We start from the raw sequence: 24,193 nt of genomic DNA, 5'->3' as shown, positions 1-24,193 counted from the left end.
GTAGCAACTTCGTAGCTGAATTTTATTTAGCCACGCTTCATCGTTTTTTCTCAGCTTGGTGTCATTAGCAGACATTTTTTATAATGTGGATATTAGTGTGTTATTGTCTCAACATTTTATAGTTTTAATTCCTATTTTATCTAAATGCCTATAAATCACGAGCAGCTTTAAGCAACTAAAAGATGCCATAAAGATGTAAAGTAAAACTAAGGGTGATGTCAGTTCCCTTATGAACAGAACAGTCAGATAACCCTGTACAAGGTCTTTTACCCTTCCAGAGTGAACAAATCTGTCTATTCTACTTCTTTAGAATTACAACTTTAAAAAAAAGAATTAAAAAACTGCTCCTTTCATAATCTAATTGCCAAAATGTGTTTATTTAAAAAAAAAAGAAGAAAAAGAAAAAATGGGACATTTAATTATGATTTGAAATGATTGAAATTCCACTGCACCTGTTTAATCAAAGGAATATAATGTATGCTCAGTAAAGTGTTTTTCTCTATTATGCTACTGATGACAATAGCATGGTATTAAGAAATTATAATAGGAAAAGTAATATCTAACATTGTGTTTTGTTATGTCAAAAGATAGAATAAGTATTGATATTGGATAATTTTTACAGAATTCTGCTGCATTAAATTATAAGTTCCTAATTCAGATTCGTCTGATTCCTACCTAAGTTAAATGCTTATCTAAACATGCAATTAGATATACAGTATATCCCTGATATATCTCTTAACAAATATATATTGTCTTCAGATACATGTATTTATAAGGAGAATTCCAAAGCTGTTACCAAGATACATGAGCAATTTCTGACTACAGTATGGAACACATTCAGCTACGTGGTCCAGTACTTTTCCCTCTTTTTCCTGTAACATCTTCCTTCAGTGAACAGCATGGACTGTACTGGCTCAGTCATGGCTTTGGGAATAACTTCTGCCTCATTATTACCAATGTAGTTGAAGTGTGTGAATGGCAGGCTAAGGCCAAAAGAGAAGGGATCCTAGCAGTTGAATGACGTGTTGAATTGTTCCAGTCTTGTCTCCTAGACAGTTTGTGCATGATACAGACCAGGTTACTTATAGTGGAGAATGTTGAGCTATTTGGAGAATACATGAGCACTGTCAATTGTAGATGAAACTACTGGGAGACGTTCTTGCAGAAAGGAAAACACTGTATGATGCTAAGTATTCTCCAAGAGTGCATTAATTGGTCTCAGATTGACTCAAATTTGGTTCTAATCTCTTTGTTTGTGGATAGCAACTATTCATCTCAAATAATGTTGTCTAAATATTTTCTATAGCGTTTGTGAAGTGCACAGATGCCTGCAATGGAAAAGCCCAAGAGAAAAGCAATAGTAATGGTAATACAAATGTTGAAATATACAGTAAAGAGTAAATAAGATACAAGGTCACACAATGAATGCGTAATATAGAATGCAATACTGAATATTATTCATTATGAAATTGCTCTCTCTCTTGTGCCTACAAAAGATAGCAGTAGATAGAAAGATTGTGTGTGAAACTTGATCATCAAAATTCATAGATAACCTTAATTCCAGCATTTTCAAAATTTTAAATGTTGAACTTTAAATCTTCTAACTTTTTTGTATGTTTGAGAGAAGTTGTACACATCAGATTATACTATAGTGTTCTTTTTTAATATAATTTGCGTCTAGTTATTTCTCTCTTTATTTTGCATACCTAGTTTTCAACTTCAGATTACTGAAATAGTTGAACTGAGATGCATATGACAAAATTTACCTACATAATTTTCATCTGATTCTTTATTACAATTTCTAACTCACTTTTTTGTCTCCACTTCTACAACAGACTATGTATCTGACTATTTTAAATTGCCTTCTTACTGCTAAGCCTTTAGCCTGTTCATGTTCAGTTCACTCCAAGGAGTGATAATTTTTCTGGAGCTTGCTTATTCTGCTCCAGCAGTTCATGTAGTTCATTTTGGATCCAACTTATGTCACTAATCCAGTATACATTTAACATGTATGTTTCCCCAGGGCAAGGTGTTTATACGTTACTGCACATCAAGTCCATTTACATTCCTAGTATCCAGTATCCATTCAGTGCTCTGCTTCTATGGCATATAAGGTGAGAAGGCGCTACAATGATATGAGGACAGCACTGTGAATGAGATGTGTTCCAAAAGGGTCTGTTGATGAGTTATAGACTGATACCACTGTTTTAATTGCAGTGGTAAATATTTTATAATTATATTCCAAAGATCTAATAGCCATCTGTATTCTGACTTTCAGAAGAAACAAAAAAACATGGTTTGTGAAATACTTGGTTAAGCATATCATAGAATCATACAAGCACAGAATGTCCCAAGTTGAAAGGGACCCATAAGGATCACAGAGTCCAACTCCTGGCTCCACACACCGCCATCAAAATCAGACCATTTGCCTTAGAGAGTTGTCATTTACATGTCAATTTCACTCTTAGAATTCCAAATAGTCAATTAGCAAAAGTTGGTATTTAACTGAGGCTTTGAACATCCACATATCTTTAAAATACAGTTTAGGTGACTGTTGTTGAAAGTGCTCATATAATTCTTTAAAAGAATGTCTCTCTTTTTGTCTAATGCATCTTTATTGAATGAAGCCAAATGTCTTTTTTACTAAGATGAATTTCTCCCTCTTGGTATTATTAGTGGTCCATTAGTTATAGCAAATGTTTCAAACATAAAAAGAGTATGGTCTCAAGTCACATTATTTATGTACCTTAGATTAGAATAGAAAATGTGGGACTTCTTTTCAGTGTTCTACAGATGTATCTGTCATGAAAAACATCCTACTCATGCCTTTGCCTACATGTTTATAGCAGTTACCTCTTGACCCACAGTGTTTAAATTTCAAGATCCAAACTAATACCATCTGTTTGAGTTGAGTTGTTTTCATTCCTTTTCTATGGCCTAAGGAAAATGGATTTTTAAAAGCTGGTTTGTTGCTACACTGTTAATTCTAAGGGATCAGCTATAAAGTCTTCTTAAATTCAGAAGAAAAAATTGTAAGTAAGTCGCATGAACATTTTTGCAGTCTTATGTTTTCCTCTGATGCTTATGTAACTGAGAATATTTCTACTCTGGAAACAAATTTAAATCAACTCTTTTTACTATTACATATAGTTTATCACTTCGCCTTAAAGATCTGTGATCTTGCCACAGTTGTTTTTCTCACTCATATTTCTGCACTTTAACATTATGATATGTGAATGCTACTACCTTGCACTTACTACTAGTATTAAAATGAGAATATAAATGTCAGAACTGAACGAGCCTTGACTGTCAAATACGAGCTTCTGTAGCATTCATGGCTAATGGTCTAATCATTGGTGCAAAACATTGAAATAATTTGCTTTCCCTGCTTGTTTTTACTGGCCAAGATGCATATGGGAGCTGTGTGCTCAGTCATAATCATGCTCCACAAAGGCTGGAAGTGCTCCCTTTGCTCTTACAATCATTAGGCCAGCCGAAGTGAAGGCAAGCCCATTGACAAGACAGAACGGCAATAATTTATTTTCTATTGATGGGTTGTGACAAATCGTGTTTGGAGCAGTGGCTGCATACCGTGGGGCTACATGAAGAAAGACTGTGATGGGCCTAGATGAAGATCTTCACAGCTCATTTAGTCCAAATGTAGCCACCTGGGTGGTGAATCGGTTCAACGTACCAGCACAAGCACTCCCGCACAAAATGAGATCACTTACAGGCAAACCATATAGGGGTTCCTTTGAGACATTAATCAAGGGGGTTGAGCTGTCAAAACACGGATTTCAAAATTAAGCAACACAAGAAGGATTAAAATGCAGCAACATCAGAGATTTAAGTATATAATTTCCATCATGTAATTCCAGGTATGGAAAGGAGCTCAGAAGAAGAATGATGAACTTTAAATGGGTTAAGTGAAATATTAAGGGTGCTTTCAGTAGGGAAGATTTTTACAGATGTTAATTAGTGAAAGCTGCATGAGAATTTATTTAAGTTTGGGCACACCCCCTTCAACTTTCAGCTGACAGGTCAAATTAATTTATGTGCTTCCTACCAGTGCATAACACAGTTCATATCTTATTTAAATTTACTTTTTCCAAGACCCACTGATGTGCTTAGCATCTGACATCTCATGCTGTTTCAAAATACAGACAGATATTTTATTTTGCAGAATACGAAAAGCCTGCCACGTTTATATTATCAACTCTATTTATAATTTATTTCTATAGAAAAAAAAAAAAAAAGGAATATTGAGATCTGACTCTAAGGGTTTTGCATACATTTTTCTTTTTTTTTTTTTTCTTTCTTTTTGTGTGTTGTGTGTGTGTGTGTGTGTGTGTGTGTGATTTTTGTTTCCTAAGAGATTCTCTGTCTGTATTTAAAGTCAGATATCCTATCATGCAGTGATCTATCTGTCAATCCTTTCAGTGGAAGTACCCTGACCTGAGCAACTAACACCTGCTTCAGGTGTTGTGGGAGCTGCATTTTCTTCTCATATTGTCCAACTCCCTGAAGGAAGGAAAGGGAGAAGAAACCAGAGGGGCAAAGTTCATTTTATCTTCAGAAAACCCGTGAAGTAGGCATCTCTTCTGTCTGGCAAGTGCTGGAACAAAATCTGCTGCCTTCTCTTTTGCCTCCTGTGTCTCCCTCCACTGTTAACATGGCCAAATGGAGAATCTGGATTTTGTACATGAGGAGTAAATTGTCAGTACCTCTAAAATGTGTCTGAAACTGATAAATGAGTAGGAGTTGTTTCACTGTTAACCCAGTGTCACCTGCTTGCTGATGACTATCCTTGGAGGTGTCCATCATTCTGCATCCCTAAACCATTTGCCTTGCTCATCTTCCTCTTACATGCTGTGGGCATGTAGCCCATAGGGGACAGAAGCCTCTGTCCATGGTAGTTGCTACTTACTGCTCACACAGGTATAGACACTGAAAATTCAATGTTAAAGTTGTGCTAAGCGCAGAAGAAAAAAAAATTGTGTTCATACAAGTAAGGACTGGAAAGGAAAATGATAGAACTAAGATCTTCCTGCGTCATACTTTTTAAAATTAGTCCAAATTCTAATGTTCTGTGTTCTAACTCATCTAATAAAACTGATTATTTTTATTAACTAAGATATTAGTTATTAATATATATTATATACTGTATGTGTATTAGTCATTAATTATGTTTATTAGTTGTATTTATTGTCCTAATATCTTAAATTATTGTTTTTTTAAAGAAAATTCAAAATAAATGTGGCAGAACTAGAACAATTATATCTTCTCAATAATCTTGAAGTTCCTGTTTATTTATTGCACCCGGAAGTATATTTAAAAAAAAATAAAGTGAGATAATTACTGTAACATGAACAATGCAGAGGCCTATGTGTAGCATCTAATGTGCCTGGTAATCTGTGGGAAGAGATAATTTTTCCATTGCGTCTTCTATGCTGTCAAGCTTTCTTTAAACAGGCATCTCCTCACATTGTGCTTCTTAGAAGTGCATTGAAAAGACAATGTTTACAGGTTAAAAATACAGCACTATCTTTCACTATGCATACATTCCAGGCCATAAGATAGAAGTGGTTTTCTTATACTATTTCATATACCTTTTTTGCAGATTTGCTGGCTGTTTTTGTTTTGGATTTGTGTAGCTAATGTAGAGTAGTGTGAAAGCAGTATGCCCTGATTATAACTTGAGCTCTGTGCTACCTGCATGTTGCATTAATATTGGAAATACAGTAATTAATTTTTCTAAATAATTATACTCTGCATTGAAATTTTTATTTTTTATATGGTATTATTTTTTTCTCTAAGGTAGCATGACAGGATAACTCTCTTGCATAAAAACCAAGATCATCACTCTTTTTCACTGCCTATCAACTAGTTTGTGCTTAACCAAGCGCTTATTTATTAGTTCTTAATGGTAAGGTCTATGAGGTTACTACACCTGAGAGAAAAATCTGTAAGACAGGCTTTCTAATTAATCACTGGGCGGGTTCAAGAAGGTCTTGTTATTTCTATGTACAGTAGAATTTATGTAGTCTATTACATGTATTGAAAGTGAAGCTCATTTTCCTTTCCTATGACCTGAGACTTTTTTTTGGCAAAACTATACCATTCCTAACATTTTGTTTTGTAATGATGCACATAAGGCATTAAGGTGTACACAGAGACAGATCTCACTTGTTGCCCGTTTGCTCCTTCAACACAGAGACAAAAAAAAAAAAAAAAAAAAGGAAAGGAAAGGAAAGGAAAAGGAAAATGAAGAATACAAAGGGTAGCAATTTTAAGCACGGACAGACAGATTGGGGAAAAAAATAGCGAAAGAGAAACCTCTCATGAAAAATACATTCACTTACTTTACAAGCAATGGAAAATGAAAATTATGGAAAATAATTCAAGATTACAGTTGCTGTGTATGTTAGCTAGGTTTTCTACTCTTAAATGTCTGTTGAACATGATTGTTTAGTGAGATGCAATTGACTGTGTCCTTTTCATGTGGGATGGCCAGAGGTCTTACTGCTAGAATATGAACACTCAAGAGTGAGGAAAGCCAGAGAAAACTTTTAACTTTTCACAAAACTCACATACTGAGATTCCTTGTAAAAAAAAAAAAAAAAAGCCTTCTTTTGAAAGCGGGCAGGAAACTTATGAAAATGAATCTCTGCTACACTATCTTCCACACAGAGGAAGAACTGTCAAGTGCTAGAGAAAGTTGTCTGTCTCTATGACCAGGAAGAACAGTGAAGATAAACAGCTCTTTGGTCAGTATTATCATAACAGGGTAAAACTGCCCAGACTGATCCTTATGACTGCTCAAAGAAACTGTGGATGCTCTGTCCTATATTCATACACCAGTGCATTTCTGTTCTCCACCTACAAGTCTTCTTTCTTCTTTCGTGCTAACATGTTACTCTTCGCTTGTCATCTAGTCTACAGGTTTTCTTTCTTATCATCTATGATTTTTGAAGAGACTGTTGTTCTTGCAAAACTGTGTCCTCACTTCACTTCAGAAAGGTGGCTTCTCCACAAGGAGAAGCAGCAAGGAAGCTTCGAGGAACTTACACTTCATTTACACTTTGCTTACACTTTCTTTGCTGAGATTTCCTGTTTCATCAGATTGTGATAGAGAGTCCCTGTATTTGCCAATGAGGGCCTCCATGCTGAATTTTATGTCCTTCAGCAAAGCCACGTATTGAATCTTTGAAACACTTAGAGAAATAGCCACCTCTTCCACTCAGAAGAATATCCCACAACTGCCTAGTTCTGCAATTATAAATCTTAATAATTAATAATTGTATGTAATTCAACAAAGTTTGTAAATAGAGATAGATGTACATATTTACTGATGAAAAGGTAATGTTAGCCATAAGAGCCACTTGCATCTGTTGTTATATTGAAAAGCTACACTTGTCAGAATTAAAAAAAAAAAAAAGAAAAGAAATTGTATTCTAGGTTAACATTTGGCATGTGAAATTTCTTTAAGATCAATTATTTTGGGAGCAGTTTGGGCTGGAGACGGATATAGCACAGCAAGCTTCAATTTTATCAAAATGGCAACTGCTGTGGCGCCGTTATTAAGCTTTAATACTCACAAAAACTTCAATTAATTGGATTTTTTTTTCACCATAACTTTTTTTGTTTGATTTAAAGTACCATGTAGATTTGTTATAGAAACTTCGTTTAAATATGGATTTAATTAGAAATGTTTTATAATTTTAATGAGTCTTAAAAGTCTTTTGATGAGCAGTCAGTGTAATTATGGTATTTAAAATGATTGGATAAATGCATACTTTATAATTTACCTTCCTTGCAACTGTGTTTTCATGCTGGTTATTTTTAACGTGAAGAATTGTTTCATTTTGTGTCAGTTTATCCTCCTCTTCCTTCCACAAAATGTTTTATCTCTGAAATAAAATTACATATGCATGATACTAGCAGTATTGGAAAATATTGTAATAGCACAGTTAAAAATCAATCTAAGAGACAAAAATTATTTTCATTTTGTTAGAGAAGTGACTAAATTGATAATTTGTTATCCAGAAGTAAATTACAGACTAGCTTTGTCCTATCTATGTTGTTTCTTTTGAGTTTGAGGAAATTACCTGCAAATGTGCTGCAGAAGGCAACCTGTACTAGGTATTGTGCTATCAGCAATCTGCTCCACTGCCACAACATTAAGAAAGAAAGAGGCTCAGCAAATTTAAGAAATTAAAGAAGTTATAGAACAAGCAGTTGAATTTTTTTTAAAAGGACTTTTAAATGCATTGTGTACTTTATCACACCACCTACCAGCAGACCACCACTGTCAGTTGCTGTCTTAGAATCGTTCAGAAACAGAGCACATTAGATCTGCATGTAATATACTCTTGTTAGATTGCTTTTTATGTGTGTTTGGATATGTTTTAATTAATAGATCACAGTAAGCTGTGCCTTTAATGCAGAACGGATAGCTAATATTAGAGTGACACGTCTAAAGAAAGCAGAGAACAAGAATTTTTCATGTTGTTTCTCATGACTACAACACCAGACCATAAATCAGTCAAATCTTTTCTGACCAAACGCTCCAGAAGTGCTGTATATGGGAACATAAGAAACAGACCTTTATGTTTACTTACTGAAGGAGTACTGTAGGGAAAAATACATTAATGTAATGTGGCACACATCAACAGCTCTCATTCCCTGATTTGGTCTCCTTGTAGATCTCTGGTCTTGAGTTAGAAGAAGGGTAAATGTGCAATGATACCCACTTGAAACATTCACCCACATCCAGCAAATTGGGCATATCATTCTTAGTTTTATGTAGATCTGTGTGTGGGTTTCCATGCTGCAACATTAGGCAACAGTAAGTACAAATTCCTCCTTCACAACAGTTTGACTTCCACGATTCTTAGCTCTCTTAATAAATTGTGTGGATTTTAGGGTGTACAGCTTTACAGTAAAAAGCAAATTCAGGGAAGAGTATATGACCCAAACACCCTTGTTTTTTTATTCAGCTTTTATAAGGGAGAGGTCAGAGTCTTTTTGACAAGAGAGTATTTGTCTGGTTTTTTTTGTTTGTTTGTTTTTGCAATACTGCAGGTGAGTTTTAAACATCGATGCTCCAGTTCAACTGCATGTTAGAGGCAGAATAAAATCATAGAATCATAGTCATAAAATGGTGTGAGTTGGAAGGGACATTAAAGCCCATCCACGTCCAAATTCCTGCAGTGGGCAAGACTGCCACCCACCAGATCAGGCTGCCCAGGGTTGTTAAAAGTTGAGTGGTCACTAAGGTAAAAGAGTAGGTTGGTGTTTATTTGACTGAAATTTGAATGAGCATAAAATAACGAGCCAACATTGCAATTCTTTTGTGCTTGACCTGTCAAGGGTTCCTATGCTCATAACAATTTTTATGTAGGCTACAAGCACTTCATCTCTGCCTATGAAGTGACTTAGTCATGATTTACAGTGTCTTTGTCATGACTTTAGTATGTTGTAACTAGACAGATACAGCATACTTCTACCTGGTTCCCACTTCTATCTTTACAGTATAGATTCTGCCATATCTCTGGATGCTTCAGACACTTCAGAAACACAGAAATTGCTGCTAGGATGAAATAAAAATTCCAAGTGCCAGCTGCGTCAGTTACTAGTTCTATGATCCTAAGGCTCCTTGTAATTTCTAAATCCATCATTCTTATTAAAAATACTAAATAATTAAAACCATTTCAATACATTTTCAGCAATATTCTTTCAATATTTTATCCGAGAATAAAGTTCACAAGATGCACCACAAATATGTAGTGAGAATGCTGTCTGACTTAAGCAGAAATGTAGAGAGAATTAGAAATTTAAAAAGGAGAGAAACACTGCACTGACTTTGGCTTCCTGGTCTCATTTATTGTAATATCCATCATTTCTTTATTTCTTTGGCAGCTCTTTGTGCAGGAATTGTTCTTTTTCTGAAAGCACTGAACTTTGTGCTGATTTCTGATTTTTAGAAATAAAAAGTGCATTCCCAGGAGCTCAAATATAGTAAGGAATTATTATATTTTTTAACTCTTTGCTACCTCAAATCCATCCTAATCAGGATAGATCAAAATGTTTAGTGTTATGTTCTTTGAAACATGTAAGCAGCTGCAGAGAAGTTAATAGGCTAGAATTCCTGCTTCAAATGCTGAAAATGGTGTTACTTTATAGGCATTTTGCCAGACGCTGTAGGCTCCACCTACATTTGTCTTTTGGAGGTCTTCCAGACCTACGTATATAGAAGTATGATATTTGAATCACATATAGATTTCATTGGCTGTGTTTCAGTATACTTGGTAAATAAAGAAGGAATGGAAGTGATATTTAAGTCAGAGATTTTTGAAGTAGTTCCTATCCTGCATCAAGACGAAACCCAAACCTTTCAGAGTTCATCCGCATACACACAAAGCCAGGAGCCTGGCAGCTGGGAATTGCACCAGCGCATGGGAGACCCTTCCTTGCATGTCTTATGCATGTGATTAGAATTGGAAAGGTACAGCCTGTCCTATAGTGGTGGTTTCTTTCTTTTATGCTAAGGAATTAATGAAATCCTCATTGAATCATGGTACTGCAACCTGACAGCCCTTGCGCATCTTGTTCTCCATGACTTGGACCAGGAAGCAGTGTAAGGATGTTTAGCTTTTCCGTGCATGGCAGCACCCAAGCCAGCACACTCCCACAGGAAGGAGAGATATTTTTTGATTTCTAGTTTTGAAATGCTTTTTCCTCTTAAAAGATGGTACACAGACATAAAAAATATTTTCACCAGTGAAGAATAAGAGCCTGCGTGCTGCGTTCGTAACAGTCTGCACGAGCAAAGGTGACCCACTATCATTGTTGACGCTGTTGAAACTCACCACCCAGTGCCTCTCTGTGCTCAAATCCACAGTCTGGTCTCCATAAATGTTCAGCAAGTGTCAACAAATGTCAATGGGTGCCATCTTTTCCCGCATGAAGGAATTCAGTGACACACCTTTGCTACATTGACACCTCCTTGTCAGACAGCATTCTGTCAGACTACTCCTCTGCTGCCATCTGTCACACAGCAACAAAATGTAATGGGGTATTGGTGGGAAGGTCCAAGCCCTACTGCCATACTACCAACAACCGCTTCTGATGTCGTGGGCCAAAATCGTAAAATATAAGCCATTACTTTCAGAGCAGTTCTTGAAATATTGATGGTAGTAAGAATGATCATGTGCAATTCAATTACATCTACATGCCTTAACCAAAAATCTACATGGTATTATTGCTTTCTTGCATGTCAGTATCTGTCATTCCTGACATCATCTGTACATTAGACAGCCATCTGTAAAACTGCCTTTTGCTTTATCTGATAAATAATACTTCCCTTAGCTAAAGTAGCTTAGAAAATAATGTCAACAGAAAGTTTAGTGAATCACTTGCCAAATGTTCTTTTCACTAGCCTGATAGGAAACTAATTAAATGTTTGCTGGAGATAGATTATGTTCAAATCAGTTTAAATTTATTGTACTATACTTGTGTATTGGTTTCTTTTTTCTCTTTGTATCACAGTGTTTTTGGTACACTAACAAGAGTACTGGAAAATAATTTAATAGGTCACTTTCTTTAGCATTTAAGTACAGCAAAGCCCTCAATCACCTCTTGCATTAATAAAACTATTATTATAGTTTAAATTATTCTACTGGATGAATTTGAAAACTAGAGCCTCATAGTCTTTAAAACAATATTTGTACAATAGCATTTGACTTTCCAAAGAAGGAGGAGTGGAAAAAAGCTACCAGAAATGTGAAGTATATTAAGGCATTTCAGCATGTAGCATTTCTGTTAAATCATCTGTCTTTTCAGCTGCTAAAATAAGTGCATGTATGGAATTAAGGGAAAAACTATTTACAACACTTTCCTCAAGACTGGTTTTATGCAGGTGAGTTTGGCATGCTGCTCTGTACAGTCGCTGTTCTTTGTAATGGTGCAAAACCACATGAAACTTCCCTTTATTTATTCATCTATTTCTAGTTAACAACAGTTTAAGTGCCACCTGAGCTAAGCAGAGAACAAAGAGACAACAAGTTCCTTACCAGTTTTTTTTTTTTTTTTTTTTTTTTTCTTCAGAAAAGATATAGGGAAGTTTCTTCTAGTTCGCTCCCTTACCTGCGTTGCCAGGTGCTGGTCTGCCTGAATGACTTCCAGAATTTTCAGTCCTCTTTTCACTCACCTTTCTCTTAGCATTTGTGATGTGACAGTGTTTTCCAGATACAGTTTCCCCATTTCTAAATGTAAAAATTAGTTACACTGGTACAGATAATGTTATCTCACATGGAGATGATGCTTGGAGCAAAGTGAGGAAAACAATAAGATTTTCAGTTCCAAACATAAAAGAGGTCTTTATTAATTTACATATTTTGTATAAACCTTTCTAGAAAGAGGTGTTAACCTGCTGACAATGAAGCATACTGTGGACAGAAACTATGTTTATCTATGTTTATCTCCTTCTCGGTATTTGTTCATTCACCTGTTTGCTAGTCTGAAATTGATTTGTAGATTTTTAAATGTAGATTATGTTTTTTCTTCTTTGAAATTGTATTCCTGCACGCATTGTTTGCTGCTTTTCTATTATATCCCCAGCAGTTCTCATGGAGTGAGACAGGGCTGCACAACCTGTCACAAAGTTTTGAAAATAAATAAGATACAGCTGTTAGGCCTAGTGCTTGCTGAATTCAGTTTTTCTGTATCTAACAATGGAAACTAGCCAATTTATTATGGCCCTTCATCCCCTATGTTGTTTTATTTTTGGCATATCATCTCAATCTCTACAATTAAAGAATTCATCCTGACTCAGTTTTTGCCACCAGTGGTCATGTCATTTTGTGCACAGCTTCCATACTGTTGCCTTTTAAAAATTATATCAGACCTGAAATAAATTATTTTGGATTTTATATATTAGACATCTGTTTCCTATAGGATAAGAAATAAGGCAGTGGTCACATACTGCTCTTTATTGGACGGACCACATTTACCCTGCAAGTTTCAGACATTGAAATGAAGTAGTGACGTATAGCACAGATACCTGGCTTAGGCAAATTTATATCGTTTTTTCAGCTATTGCAAAAAGCTATTACAAAAGTTGAAACCAGTTTGACTTTTATGTATGAGGACAAGTTTGTAGGGATGAAATAATTGTAAAGGAAACTGGCTTTCTTTCCTTAGGGATCAGGTGATTCCCATTAAGTGATATCATTCATGTGGGCTCATCCAAACCCTTGGGAGTACAAGGGCATTTGTAGGAGTATTTGATCAGCATCTGTGCTAAAACAGCAGAATAGTGCTGTGTGATGGAGGGAATTGTCCCATAGCTAACTGGGCAGGCCAGGACACACGGAACCCCGACTGCCATGATACCAACCCTGAGATACACTCCTCAAGGACTACCTGTTCCAAGCAGTTCAGCTTAAACTGGTGGACAGAACTACTTAAAAGCATGTTGTCTTTCCAGAAAATTACCCACCAGCATTAAAATAGGTGCCTTCTGGTGGTCACTGGATTATATTGGAGCAGATAGGTGGTTTTTAATAACAGTGAAAGATAGTGATTTTACTTGTATGTGGTACTGGGATTATATTTTCTGTAAAATGCTTTATATATATATATATATATATATATATATATATATATATACACCATCTTGTGATATTCTTTATTGGATTTTTGTCAGCATTTTCCATAAGGTGCTCTATAATTTTAAGATAGCATATAAATGTACTACTTCCAAAGATAATTCAAATTGCTAGCTGAAGATTTAGAATGTGTAAAAATGCCAAAATTAAGGCCATCCAAGCAAGTTAGTCTGCTCTCCTGACTGCAGGTATGGCTTTCTGAGCTTAGGCCAGTATCATGCAAACATAGCTGTGCTGTTTCCAGAACTGTGAGGAGCTCATTCAGCACTGTCTCTGGCATTTATCTACAACACTCTGTCATGCCATGCAGAAATATTCTACAATACCATCTTTAGTTACATGCGCACATCATAGTCAGAGTGCAATGCAGCTGCAGCATGCATGAGGAGGGACAACTATACCATATGGGGCGGCGCTAATGACGGGTCTAATGTTTCCTTTGGTAGGGCTGCCTGCTAGGATTTCTACAGGTGTGAAGGAGATATGGTGTTTGTGTGCCATCTGGGGTAGTTCCACATGGTATGAAGAAATATGATGAAAGCAGGAGAGACTGAGAGAGCTGGGACTGCTCAGCATGGAGGAGGCTCAGATGTGTGAGCAGGTACACCTCCTCAATGAGGGGAGCTCATGGCAGCCTCTTCTCAACAGTAGGAAGACAAAAGGCAATGGACACAGTGTTGCAGGAAATTCTGTGTAAAGATAGAAAAACATTTTTTCAGTCTAAATGCAGTCAAACTTGAGACCACCAAAAGCTGTCAGATGATCAAATGCAATTTTTCAGCAGACGTAACTTGTGTTTGCATTTACAGAATGCACTTATGGCATAGTAACCACATTTGAAAACTTAATGCTTTATTTACACTGGGTTTTCAACATTCATTACAGAAAGCCTTTGTAAATTGAAATAAAAGAGGAGAGTTGAGGAGAGGGAACAAGTAGTGCATGATTCGAAGAGCTAGACATTTTTAGTAGATACGTTTTTGGCTATCAAGTTTTACCATGTAATCATATGCAGGTAAAAATTATATTTACTTAATGGAAATGTTGCCAACACTTTGATAATAAGATACTTCTGTTTTGTGAATGTGTGTCTCTTCAGTTCTTCAAAAAGTGATTAACAAGTTATGTATAATTATAGAAAATGCAAAATCATTTAAAGAGTCATTTCCAGGCACTTATAGCTTATGCATAGTGTTGTTGATCCCGTTATTTCCATAAAATCTTCCATCTTGTATCACAGCATCATTTGTCTTCTGTAATCATGCATCATACTCACATGAGTGTATGTATGTATGTGCACATGTATTTGAGATATTGTGTGAAATTGCAGTATCAAGGTACAAATGTTCTTACTTACTTGAGAGACTCATGTATACTGCTTCACATGTGCACTAGAGATCCTTGGGATAGTCTAAAGAAGAAATAAAGGAATGGGGACAAGATACAACCTATAGGCAATAAGCATATGGGATCTTAGCATCATTATTTCTATGAATAACGTTACAGGAATTTATCCTTTGTGAATAAACTTTGCTTAAAACTCTAAGCAGTTGGAATAAAAGACAAAATCTGAGTAAGGCACAAATCTAACAAACTGAAGCTATATAAATGGTTGTCAATAGGGATTTTGTTTGTTTATCGCTTTAAATTTATTAAAAAGCAACAACAAAAAATCAAAATTTTGTCTTGAGCAGAAACATTTTACACACACTTAGTTTCTGGAAAAGCTGAAAATGTAGGGAATATATGCCGAAAAATTTGTGAAACATTCCAAACTGAGATATAATTTTGAATAAAACCAACATTATTTACCTATAAAACCCTGAAATCAAAAGTGTTCATTTTGGATTTAAACTCTAATTATATAAAATACTTATCATGAATAGGTCACCTAAAATCTGCCCTGTTCTTCAAAATCTTTCAGCCAAAAGTTGAACGCGAATAATTTATTATTGAAAAAAAAAGAGAGAGTGGCAAGCAAATTTCCTAACCTGCTAAGATGAGGAATGTTCTAGCATTCACTTCATCTCACAATAGCATTATAGTTCTAGGATCCTGCTGATGTATGTATATTTCTGTACGTCTTCTCTTCTTCGTGCTATTATAGGATCTAACTCACTCCCAAATGCACAAAAACGCAACAGTGAGACTTTGTTTAAGAAGGCACATATTCCATGACTCACAGTGAAGTGATGGAAAGCCACCTGGCCAAGGTCCAGGACAAAACAAGCCTAATGGGAATTCAGGTGCCTTAGCCCAAGAGGAATACTAGTGTGGAAGATGTGTGATGTCTCTCTTCCTTATCCCTTTCTTATTTCAGGTACGATAGGTATCATAAATACTATTGTTTAGGTATTATAGATACTATACTTTCTACCATGCTACAAATGTAAAATAAAAAGGTTTAGTTAAAAGAAGACCTAAGAGAAAGTTGCATGCTATTCCAATGCTGTTCCCTCTCTCTGTGACTCATAACTTGGTGTCTGTCTTAAGACGCCATCCTTCAAAGCTATGGGATAGCAACCAGCAGTAACAGGGAGGCCGGCTAAACACTGCCTCTCCTTTCTAGTTGCAGTAGGAAAGCTTCTCATAAAATTTTTGCTGTGCACCTTCTGCTATCCTTGACAACATTCGTATCTGTGTTCTTGCCCTGGAAAAGGGTCTTTCATCATTCTATTCTAACACTTGTGAAGTTTCTGTTTCAGCTGAGAACTTCTCAGATATCCTTCTAATGTCTTAACTTCATAGCTGAGAGAGGTTAACCTGTGAGTCAGAGCTCTATTCTTTTCTCATGACATACTTTCTAAAATGTTTTCTGTGTACTGATTTCTTCAGTACATCCTACTGCTTTTTCTTCTTTTGTGTTGGTCTTTGGAAGAAGGAGCATAACGTTGTTGATCCTTCACAGCTCTCTTCCTTTTCTTCTTCTTTTTTTTTTTTTTCTTTTTTTTTTTTTACAAGACTGGTGCCCAGTCTTGTAGCATACAATAATTACAAATATATATAATAATAATTCTCAGTGTTTCCTTTGTATCCTTCCCGATTTTATTGATTGAAAAAAAATCTGGGAGGACCTTTTTTTTTGCTGTTTGTGTACTGTAAGACAGAAGAATTTAGCAAAATTGTACTGAATTTTTCAGTTCTGATTTGTTTCTGAATATGGTGAAGGACACATTTTTCACATACATTTTCATGAAAACAATATAAGTTTTCTCTACAAGTGAACATTTCGTATTTTGTATTAACAAAATGTGTGACTTAGTTTGTGTTAGGTAGACACAGGGACCTCGTCTCAACAGGTGTAATTCCATTGTGAATATCACTACCAAAATCTCAACATGCATAAGCATTGTTGCTCTAATTCATGTTCGTGGTACAGAAGCTATATTTCTGAAGGCTCTCCTCCCACCTCTGATTTTTATGTCCTTCAGAGGAGCATATGTTTATGAGGGTTCAATTACTGCAAAAATAACTGAAGCAAAGTAGACACCCTTTGAACTGTAAAAATTTAAGGAGCTAAAAAATTAGTTTCAGACTTAAAAAAGAAAACAAAAACAAATTTTAACCAAACACAATTTGATTGAACTACCATTAGAAAAATAAAACATTGCTCAACTCAGAAGCTGAAAAGATTTTTGGGGACTTGAGATTGTACACAAATATTGGATTTAAATGTCTTCCTCATAGAGACATAGAGATGAAAAGCACTTTATAGCCTATTATTTCTCATGCTATAAAATGTGTATTTTCAACTGAAATAGGAAATGAAAGCTACAAAGGTGTATATTCTTCTAATACTCAAAAGTGGCAAACAAGATACCGGCTGCTGAGCTTTCTCATCTTACAGTGAAATACAAGATGACAGACATGGATAAAATGATCCTTCACTGTCTTCAGGACCTCACTGCATGACAGTCTTTCACAGACTCCAGGAAGCAAAAATATAATTCATTAAAGTGCTCTATGAGCTAATGGCAAGATATGATATTTTCTTTAAGTGTGTTATTTCTTTACCTCTTGCAGCTTAGTGTAGGGAACACCAGTCTGGTGTTATTGACTGGTGTCAATAAAATACTTACTTAAAGGTAAAGGTTTGTTTTGTTTTGTTTTTGTTTTCAATTGAAACAAACATTTGCATGTAAGCTTAAATTTGAATTTAGATTTAAATACATTTTAATTTGAATTCATCATCAGAAATCTCAAGAACTATCCAAAACCACCAGACTTAACACTTCTTTCATCTCAGATGTATATAAGGTTGTAATCCAGCACACAGCGATAGATAGTGGCTGTTTCAATTAAGGTGTTGGAAATCTCACCAAAATCCATAAAGCACCCACACAGATCTGAGAACAGGATGTGAGATGGTGGGTTACAATTAGTGTCAGGGCTGCAAATGGCAAAAACGAAATACCGAAACTCATATCTCTGCTTCATGCCTACTTTGTCACTAACCTCTTTCCTTGGAATGGCCAGCAAAAAAAATGGTCATCCCACCTTCAGCAAGCAGTCAATAATACAATTATATTATGCAAAGACCAAATACAGGGAAACATGGAGACCTCTTTTGGAGAAAGTACAAGTAATCATTTCACTTCTGCTCAAGTTTAAAAGGTTGGGGGAAATGCCTGCACATGAAAAATGTTCTGTAAGTAGAGTGGGACAACAGGGCCAGCTGAGCTGGGAGGGCTGCACAGCTGCAGGAACTGTGCCACAGCTGGCAGGACGCGAGCAATATGTCCCCTGCAGGAAATCTGCACCTATGAAACAATGGGATGAATTTTGTTTCCGTTTCACAAAATTGTATTGATTAGTCGTTTATGCACAAATTATGGCCTTCTTCTCCCTCATTCAGATTATAGTATTATTTATAAATAAATTCATTCAGAGGAGTTTGAAAATTACAGCAAAACAGCTTACTGAGGAAAATGAATATGTGGAAAATATTTTCATGAACATTAAATGAACCATTAAAACATAAACACAAACATGAATGTGAGATAAGCTTAAGCACCTCTTCTTTGTTCTTTTCCCACCATTGACTGATTTTATTCTTCTCGGCAAAAAAGATCTTTTTTTCCTTTTGCTTATGGTTTTTATCAGAATTCCTCTTGAAAATGGTCTGTAAAGCTCTCCAGTGGCAATTCACCAAAATGAAAATATATAAACTTAAGAGCTCAGGGTGTTTTAAAATCTTAATATTTACCCATAATAGCATACCTGAATGGTATTGTCTGTGTCTGATTTAGATTGGATGTGAATTATGTCACTGTCATCAAATGTACTGCTATTTTTTTCTACAGAGCAATTATTAAACATTGCTATTATTATTCATTAGGAAGTGCATATTTTCAGCTCACTGATGTACAGCTGTACAGTTAATGTTTCATCACTTACCAAATTCTCTACAGTAGGACCTGCTTTCCCTTAGGAATAGCAATGGTGTCAGTATGGCAAACATCCATTTTATTTTCAGTGGCTGCATTTTCTGTTTTTTTTTCCTTCCATGAAGTTATGCATGATATAAGGTTTAGCAAGTCCTTGTCAAAACTTGTAATTATTACAAAAAGCAATAGATGTCAAAATACTACCTAAGCACTGTTATGAATACATAAAGTGCCACTATAAAATATTTATATTAAGGTGATCCTTTCTGTAAACTGTTCACTTTTCATACATTTTTTTTCTATATGTTTTAAAAAGGGCATGGTTTCTCACTGAAATAAAACCAGTCAGGAGATTTTTCGAATTTAAAATACATCTGAATTCTATAACATTCTTACTTTTTATTTTAATTCTACTAATATTTACTCCTGCTTTTCTTTTTTTTTTTTTTATTTCACTTTGGGGTGGGTTTGCTTTTTTTGTTTTTTGTTTTGTTTTGTTTTGTTTTTGCAGATTTTTTCTCTCTAATCTTTACACAGTTGCTCTAAATAATGGACAGTGAGTAAACTTCTCAGTGAGAAGGAAACTTCCCAAGGAAGTATCTAAAAAAGTACCAAACTGCAGCATATGCAATCAGTATCACTTCTGGTAATCCATATAGGGATATGACTATGTATATAAACATTTAGAATGCACGCTTACTGCTTTGCTGTCAACTGCAACAATCCTTTGGTCTGTAACAAGCAGCTTAATATATGATATAGTCATTGCTATGTTTTTTTAAAAGTACCTCCATGGGGTTATAAGTACAATTTACAAAATAGTCGCAGTATCACAATAGAATATCAATGCCACTAATGTGTCACAATGAATTAAATACAGCCCTGCTAAAATATCCTGCATGGTGCTTAAAAGACAGATTGAAAAATATTTTTATAACTCAGTACAATGGACAAACAAACATATAATGCAACATTTTATATAAATGGATGTATTGATGCAAGGATAGCATACCTGGCAAAGGAAACTTGAGCTGCAGCACTTGAACCATCACTGGATTTTTCTCCCCTCATACTTTGTTAGCGTAAAGATGCACGAGTCAAGGCTTCCTCCTCTCTTGCTTCATTTATGAGACGAAACAGAAGCTCTCCCAGTGCTAGTTATCCTTCTTGACCTCATGATCTGAGGTCTAGGAGATCAGCTGAAAGCTTCAGTGATTCACAGTATTTATTTGTGCTGAAGTGTTTTGCTGCATCTGTCTGAAAAAAAATATTCTACTGTTTTTTTTTTTTTCTTCCCCATGATTAGCTGAATGCAGTGTAGAGAGGAACAGCATACAGAGAAAAGTGTTAGGTAGTCCTCTTCAGGTGCATACATTTCACCTGCATTATTTGGTGTTTTGGCATATCTGCAAAAAATATTTCCAGTGTTTAATTCTGTGAGTGCACTACAAGTATTGACATGAAAACTTCTACCTTAAAGTTTACAAAAGAGATGGTATTTTATTCTAAATACTTGCTTACTTTTGAATATGAAGAAGACACTGGAAGTTTGGTTTAATATGTATCTGCATGCTCGGAGTAACTGTGGTTGTATGAGCTGTATGAAAAATGCAGATGGCGATACAACAGAGTGGTTCACATAGTTTCAGTACCCTTTTGGAATGTCAATTTGATGTCATCCAAGATGCAGCTAGACAAATATGTACGTATATAGGCCAGCTCTGAATTTGGAATTTTTTTCTAAAAGCTATGTGACTCATAATTTGAAAGAACAGAGGACTTGGCTGTTTGATTGATAAGGCTTGTATTTTGGAAGTAATGCATGATGGTAATTTCATTCATGTTCACATCCCTGGAACTGGCTACTGGACTGGTACCAATTGCCATTGCCAAAACAATTGTCACGCATTTTAGTTACATAAATAAACACAGATTCCATTTAGGACAAATTTTCGAAAAGTAAATATTGACTGTTTCTCCGTTTGAACACAGACACCTGATTTTCTATCCCACTTACAACAGCAAAGATACGTTGTGGTCCTATTGCCTACTTCCCAGTAGTGCCTTAAAATCCATTATTCTCCCCAGACTTTAAAAAGTGTAAAAGTGGAGCAGTTTCAAAATTCCATGAGAAACCAGGTGTTTGTCAAGCTCATTTCATAGATCTTTAATTCATGGATACCGTTAAGCAAATGCATAGAAGACATTCTTATCCTCATTGGACCTGCTTAAATACTTTAAAAATAGACTACTTTTTGATAAAATGATAATGCAATGTATTAGTAATAATTTTTGATAAAATGAACACTAAAGAATGTCCAAACTGGATGACATTGAAGATTTTTACCAACACTATCGTTTAAGATTCAATGAAATGTGCTGACAAGTATGAAGTCACTAGCTTTAAAAGGAATCTGCTGATTTATTGTTAAGCTTCCATTAGCAAAGACTGCTAGATTTCTGTGCATTATTCCTCCAGCAATAACTGTTTTGAATATATTCCATTTAGTTTTTTCAGTTGTATTTCTTCTAAGCAAACAACTCCTCTACTTAAAAATACACAACAAATCACATTAATTAAAATGAGTCTATTCGACTGTTAATTGACCGCTGATGAAAGCGTCTTTCAGAATGACTCTGAGAAGTCAGAAATTCAAATTATGGTTTGACTACTTTTGCCCAGGTTCAAATAGGGTCCTCAGTGCAATGGCAAAAGGAAAAGAGGAAAACATCCACCTACTTTGGTGGTTGCATTCATCTGGGACGCCTGCACAAGTTCCTGGGCAGGGAAACCATACAGACAGATGTTATATAATAAACCAGAGAATGAAGCAGAGAGCCATAACAGCAATTAATTGTTTTGTATGATTCAGCAACGTCAACTGATGCACCTCACGGTTTGTTTGTGGAGTGAGAAAGATGGGGAATGGATTGATGGTAACAAGTTTAGTATGGGTTTCCTGTTCTAAAGACTGGTTTAAAACATTAATATAAAGTCTTTTTCTTTCAGATGGGAAATGAAAGAAGGAGCAGATCTTGAAGATGAGGAGAAAGTTATGGTGGAACACTTAAAAAATGTTTATCTGACACAGAGTACTCCTACCTCAGAGGATAAAGAAGAATAATTAACTTGACAGGTTTCGGGTAGCACCTTTTTCAAAATTCGATACGATTGACTTAATGGCTTAGTTTTAACTGACAGGAGAAGAAATCTCAGGAATATATATATTGAGTAGGAGTTTTAAACTAAAGTATATTCCCCTGTTATTGTCTAGTCACCCCATCCAAGTGGCAATTGTTAACACATGCACAAGGCAAGCAACAATATATGAAAATGTCAATGTCACAAAACAAGGAGGGTGTATCTTGATACTGCGGAGGCACAAACTTGAATGACAAACCAAAAACTGCTTTAAAGTTATAAAACTCACAGTGGCATCTAAATATAATGCAACTTTGGATATGTTCTAAGCAAATGCTAGTGGTATGTTGGCATCTACCATCTGGAATCAAGTCAGCCTGCCCTGGGCCAGTGCTGGGGCAGAGTTCAAGGACCTCTTCTCTCTCCTGGTGCTTGTGCTTTGCTTATTGCTGGCAGTAAACCGTGTGAAGTGTGAGAAAGGATGGGCACAGGCCACAGTTCTGCAGTCTTTGATGAGATGCCCTGTGTAGATACACCTGGTCATTATTCCTAAGCAAAAATGCATCAGATTGATTGCCTTCACAAAGTCCCAAGTGCCCAGTTGGCTGTGGCTTCAAAAGTAGCTCATAGTGAAACCTACTGGCAGCGGTTAAAGCTTTCAGATTTTTTTTTTTATTTAAAAAATTATTCTCAGGCAGAGAGTAATGAACTATCTTAACAGCAAACTGAGTAAATAATGCAGAATTCAATATTTATTTTGGATAAATATAGTAAAATTTTATTTTCAAAGTAAGCCCTGTTGGATATTCAGGTTTCCCAAATATATTTTTTTCTGTTTTCAGTTAAGATCTTGTTTATGGATTAAAAGTGGCTATGGATACGACAAATGGATGTTGTGACAATAATTTTTATACTGAAATGGCAGTCAACATTTCCTTAGTTTTATAAAAATAATGTCATTTTTCTATCTTTTTTCTTACACTGGAATTCCAAGATAATAATTTCCTCTGCCTGCTGACAGATTCTGGCAAGATCTTGGAAAGGCTGTAATCTGACCTTTTCCTATTCCCAGTGCATCTTCTCACAGATACTGCAATAGACATAGGTCAGAGCACTTCAGTAGGAAGGGAGACACATTTTTCTCCCTGAGATCTCAGCAGGATCATGGGTAATCCTAATGTTAATGCTGCCATGTGGTCTAATCTGAAATGCAGTTTTTCCTCCTCTTTTTCCAATAATGTATATAAAATATTGGACCATTTAAAATGAAAATGGAGACTATTGCATCTCATAAATCTCCAAAGATCTTGCTATAGCACTGCATCAACAAAAGTAATCCGTGGCGCTGGTACTTCAAAAATGCTAAAGAATAAAATAGACTTTTTATCTAGCAGTGATATAGTCATTTCAGCACATAAAGAAGTAATGAAGTTTAAAAACAATTTTTTTTGCTTTGTATTTCACCTTTAAAATTAACTGTGGTTTTAAAGCTTAAAGCTTGCCTGGTGATGCATGTGTAGTATTCTGACACCAGGTATACATGTTCCAAGCTATATTAATACTGCGTAAGTATGTGGAAGTTGAAGTTAGACTATTTTTTTCTTTTTGTATCAAAATCTATTAAACATAATTAACTTTTTATATAGGCATATAAATAAATTTCTGTCTATGTGGTGGAACCTACTGGAATACTTTTTCTGAAACAGCTCTGCTTCTGGGAAACACTTATTCTGAATAAGATAACTTTGTAAGTGAAATAAACTAACCCTTAATAAAAACTCTCACACTGAAACCGGAATGTCCACATGGGGAGTTATTCCAAGATGATTATGATGCTTCAAATTCACAACACACCTGGTTCTAGAATAAACAGTCATGTTAAAAAAAAAAAAATCATTATGTCCCTTCCTCCCTTTTCTCCCAGCCAAGCTAATTCAGCAGAAACCCAGTGGGTAGTACAATTACTATACTTTCTTTCTTAGCAGTAATGTATT

The 24,193-nt window shown here is 35.4% G+C and overlaps 1 protein-coding gene across 11 annotated transcripts in view; it reads left to right on the top strand.

Moving 5' to 3' along the window:
- Positions 1 to 23,991, top strand: part of KIAA0825 (KIAA0825 ortholog) — a 223,119-nt gene extending 199,128 nt beyond the window's left edge. For 10 of the 11 annotated variants that reach the window (XM_085214119.1, XM_085214123.1, XM_085214122.1 and 7 more), the window contains one exon: positions 22,068 to 23,991. In XM_085214119.1, coding sequence (XP_085070245.1) covers positions 22,068 to 22,097 — 30 coding nt within the window. In that variant the 3' untranslated portion in view covers positions 22,098 to 23,991. Of the gene's footprint in view, positions 1 to 2,023; positions 2,115 to 22,067 lie in introns of all 11 variants that reach the window. The other variant, XM_085214126.1, reaches the window with a different exon arrangement.
- Positions 23,992 to 24,193: the final 202 nt, after the last annotated feature.

The sequence above is a fragment of the Meleagris gallopavo genome, chromosome Z (assembly GCF_905368555.1).
Source record: "Meleagris gallopavo chromosome Z, MGAL_WU_HG_1.1, whole genome shotgun sequence".
Classification (NCBI taxonomy): domain Eukaryota; kingdom Metazoa; phylum Chordata; class Aves; order Galliformes; family Phasianidae; genus Meleagris; species Meleagris gallopavo.
The sequence above is the reverse complement of the archived record's forward strand: the minus strand, read 5'-3'. Positions and strand labels throughout refer to the sequence as shown.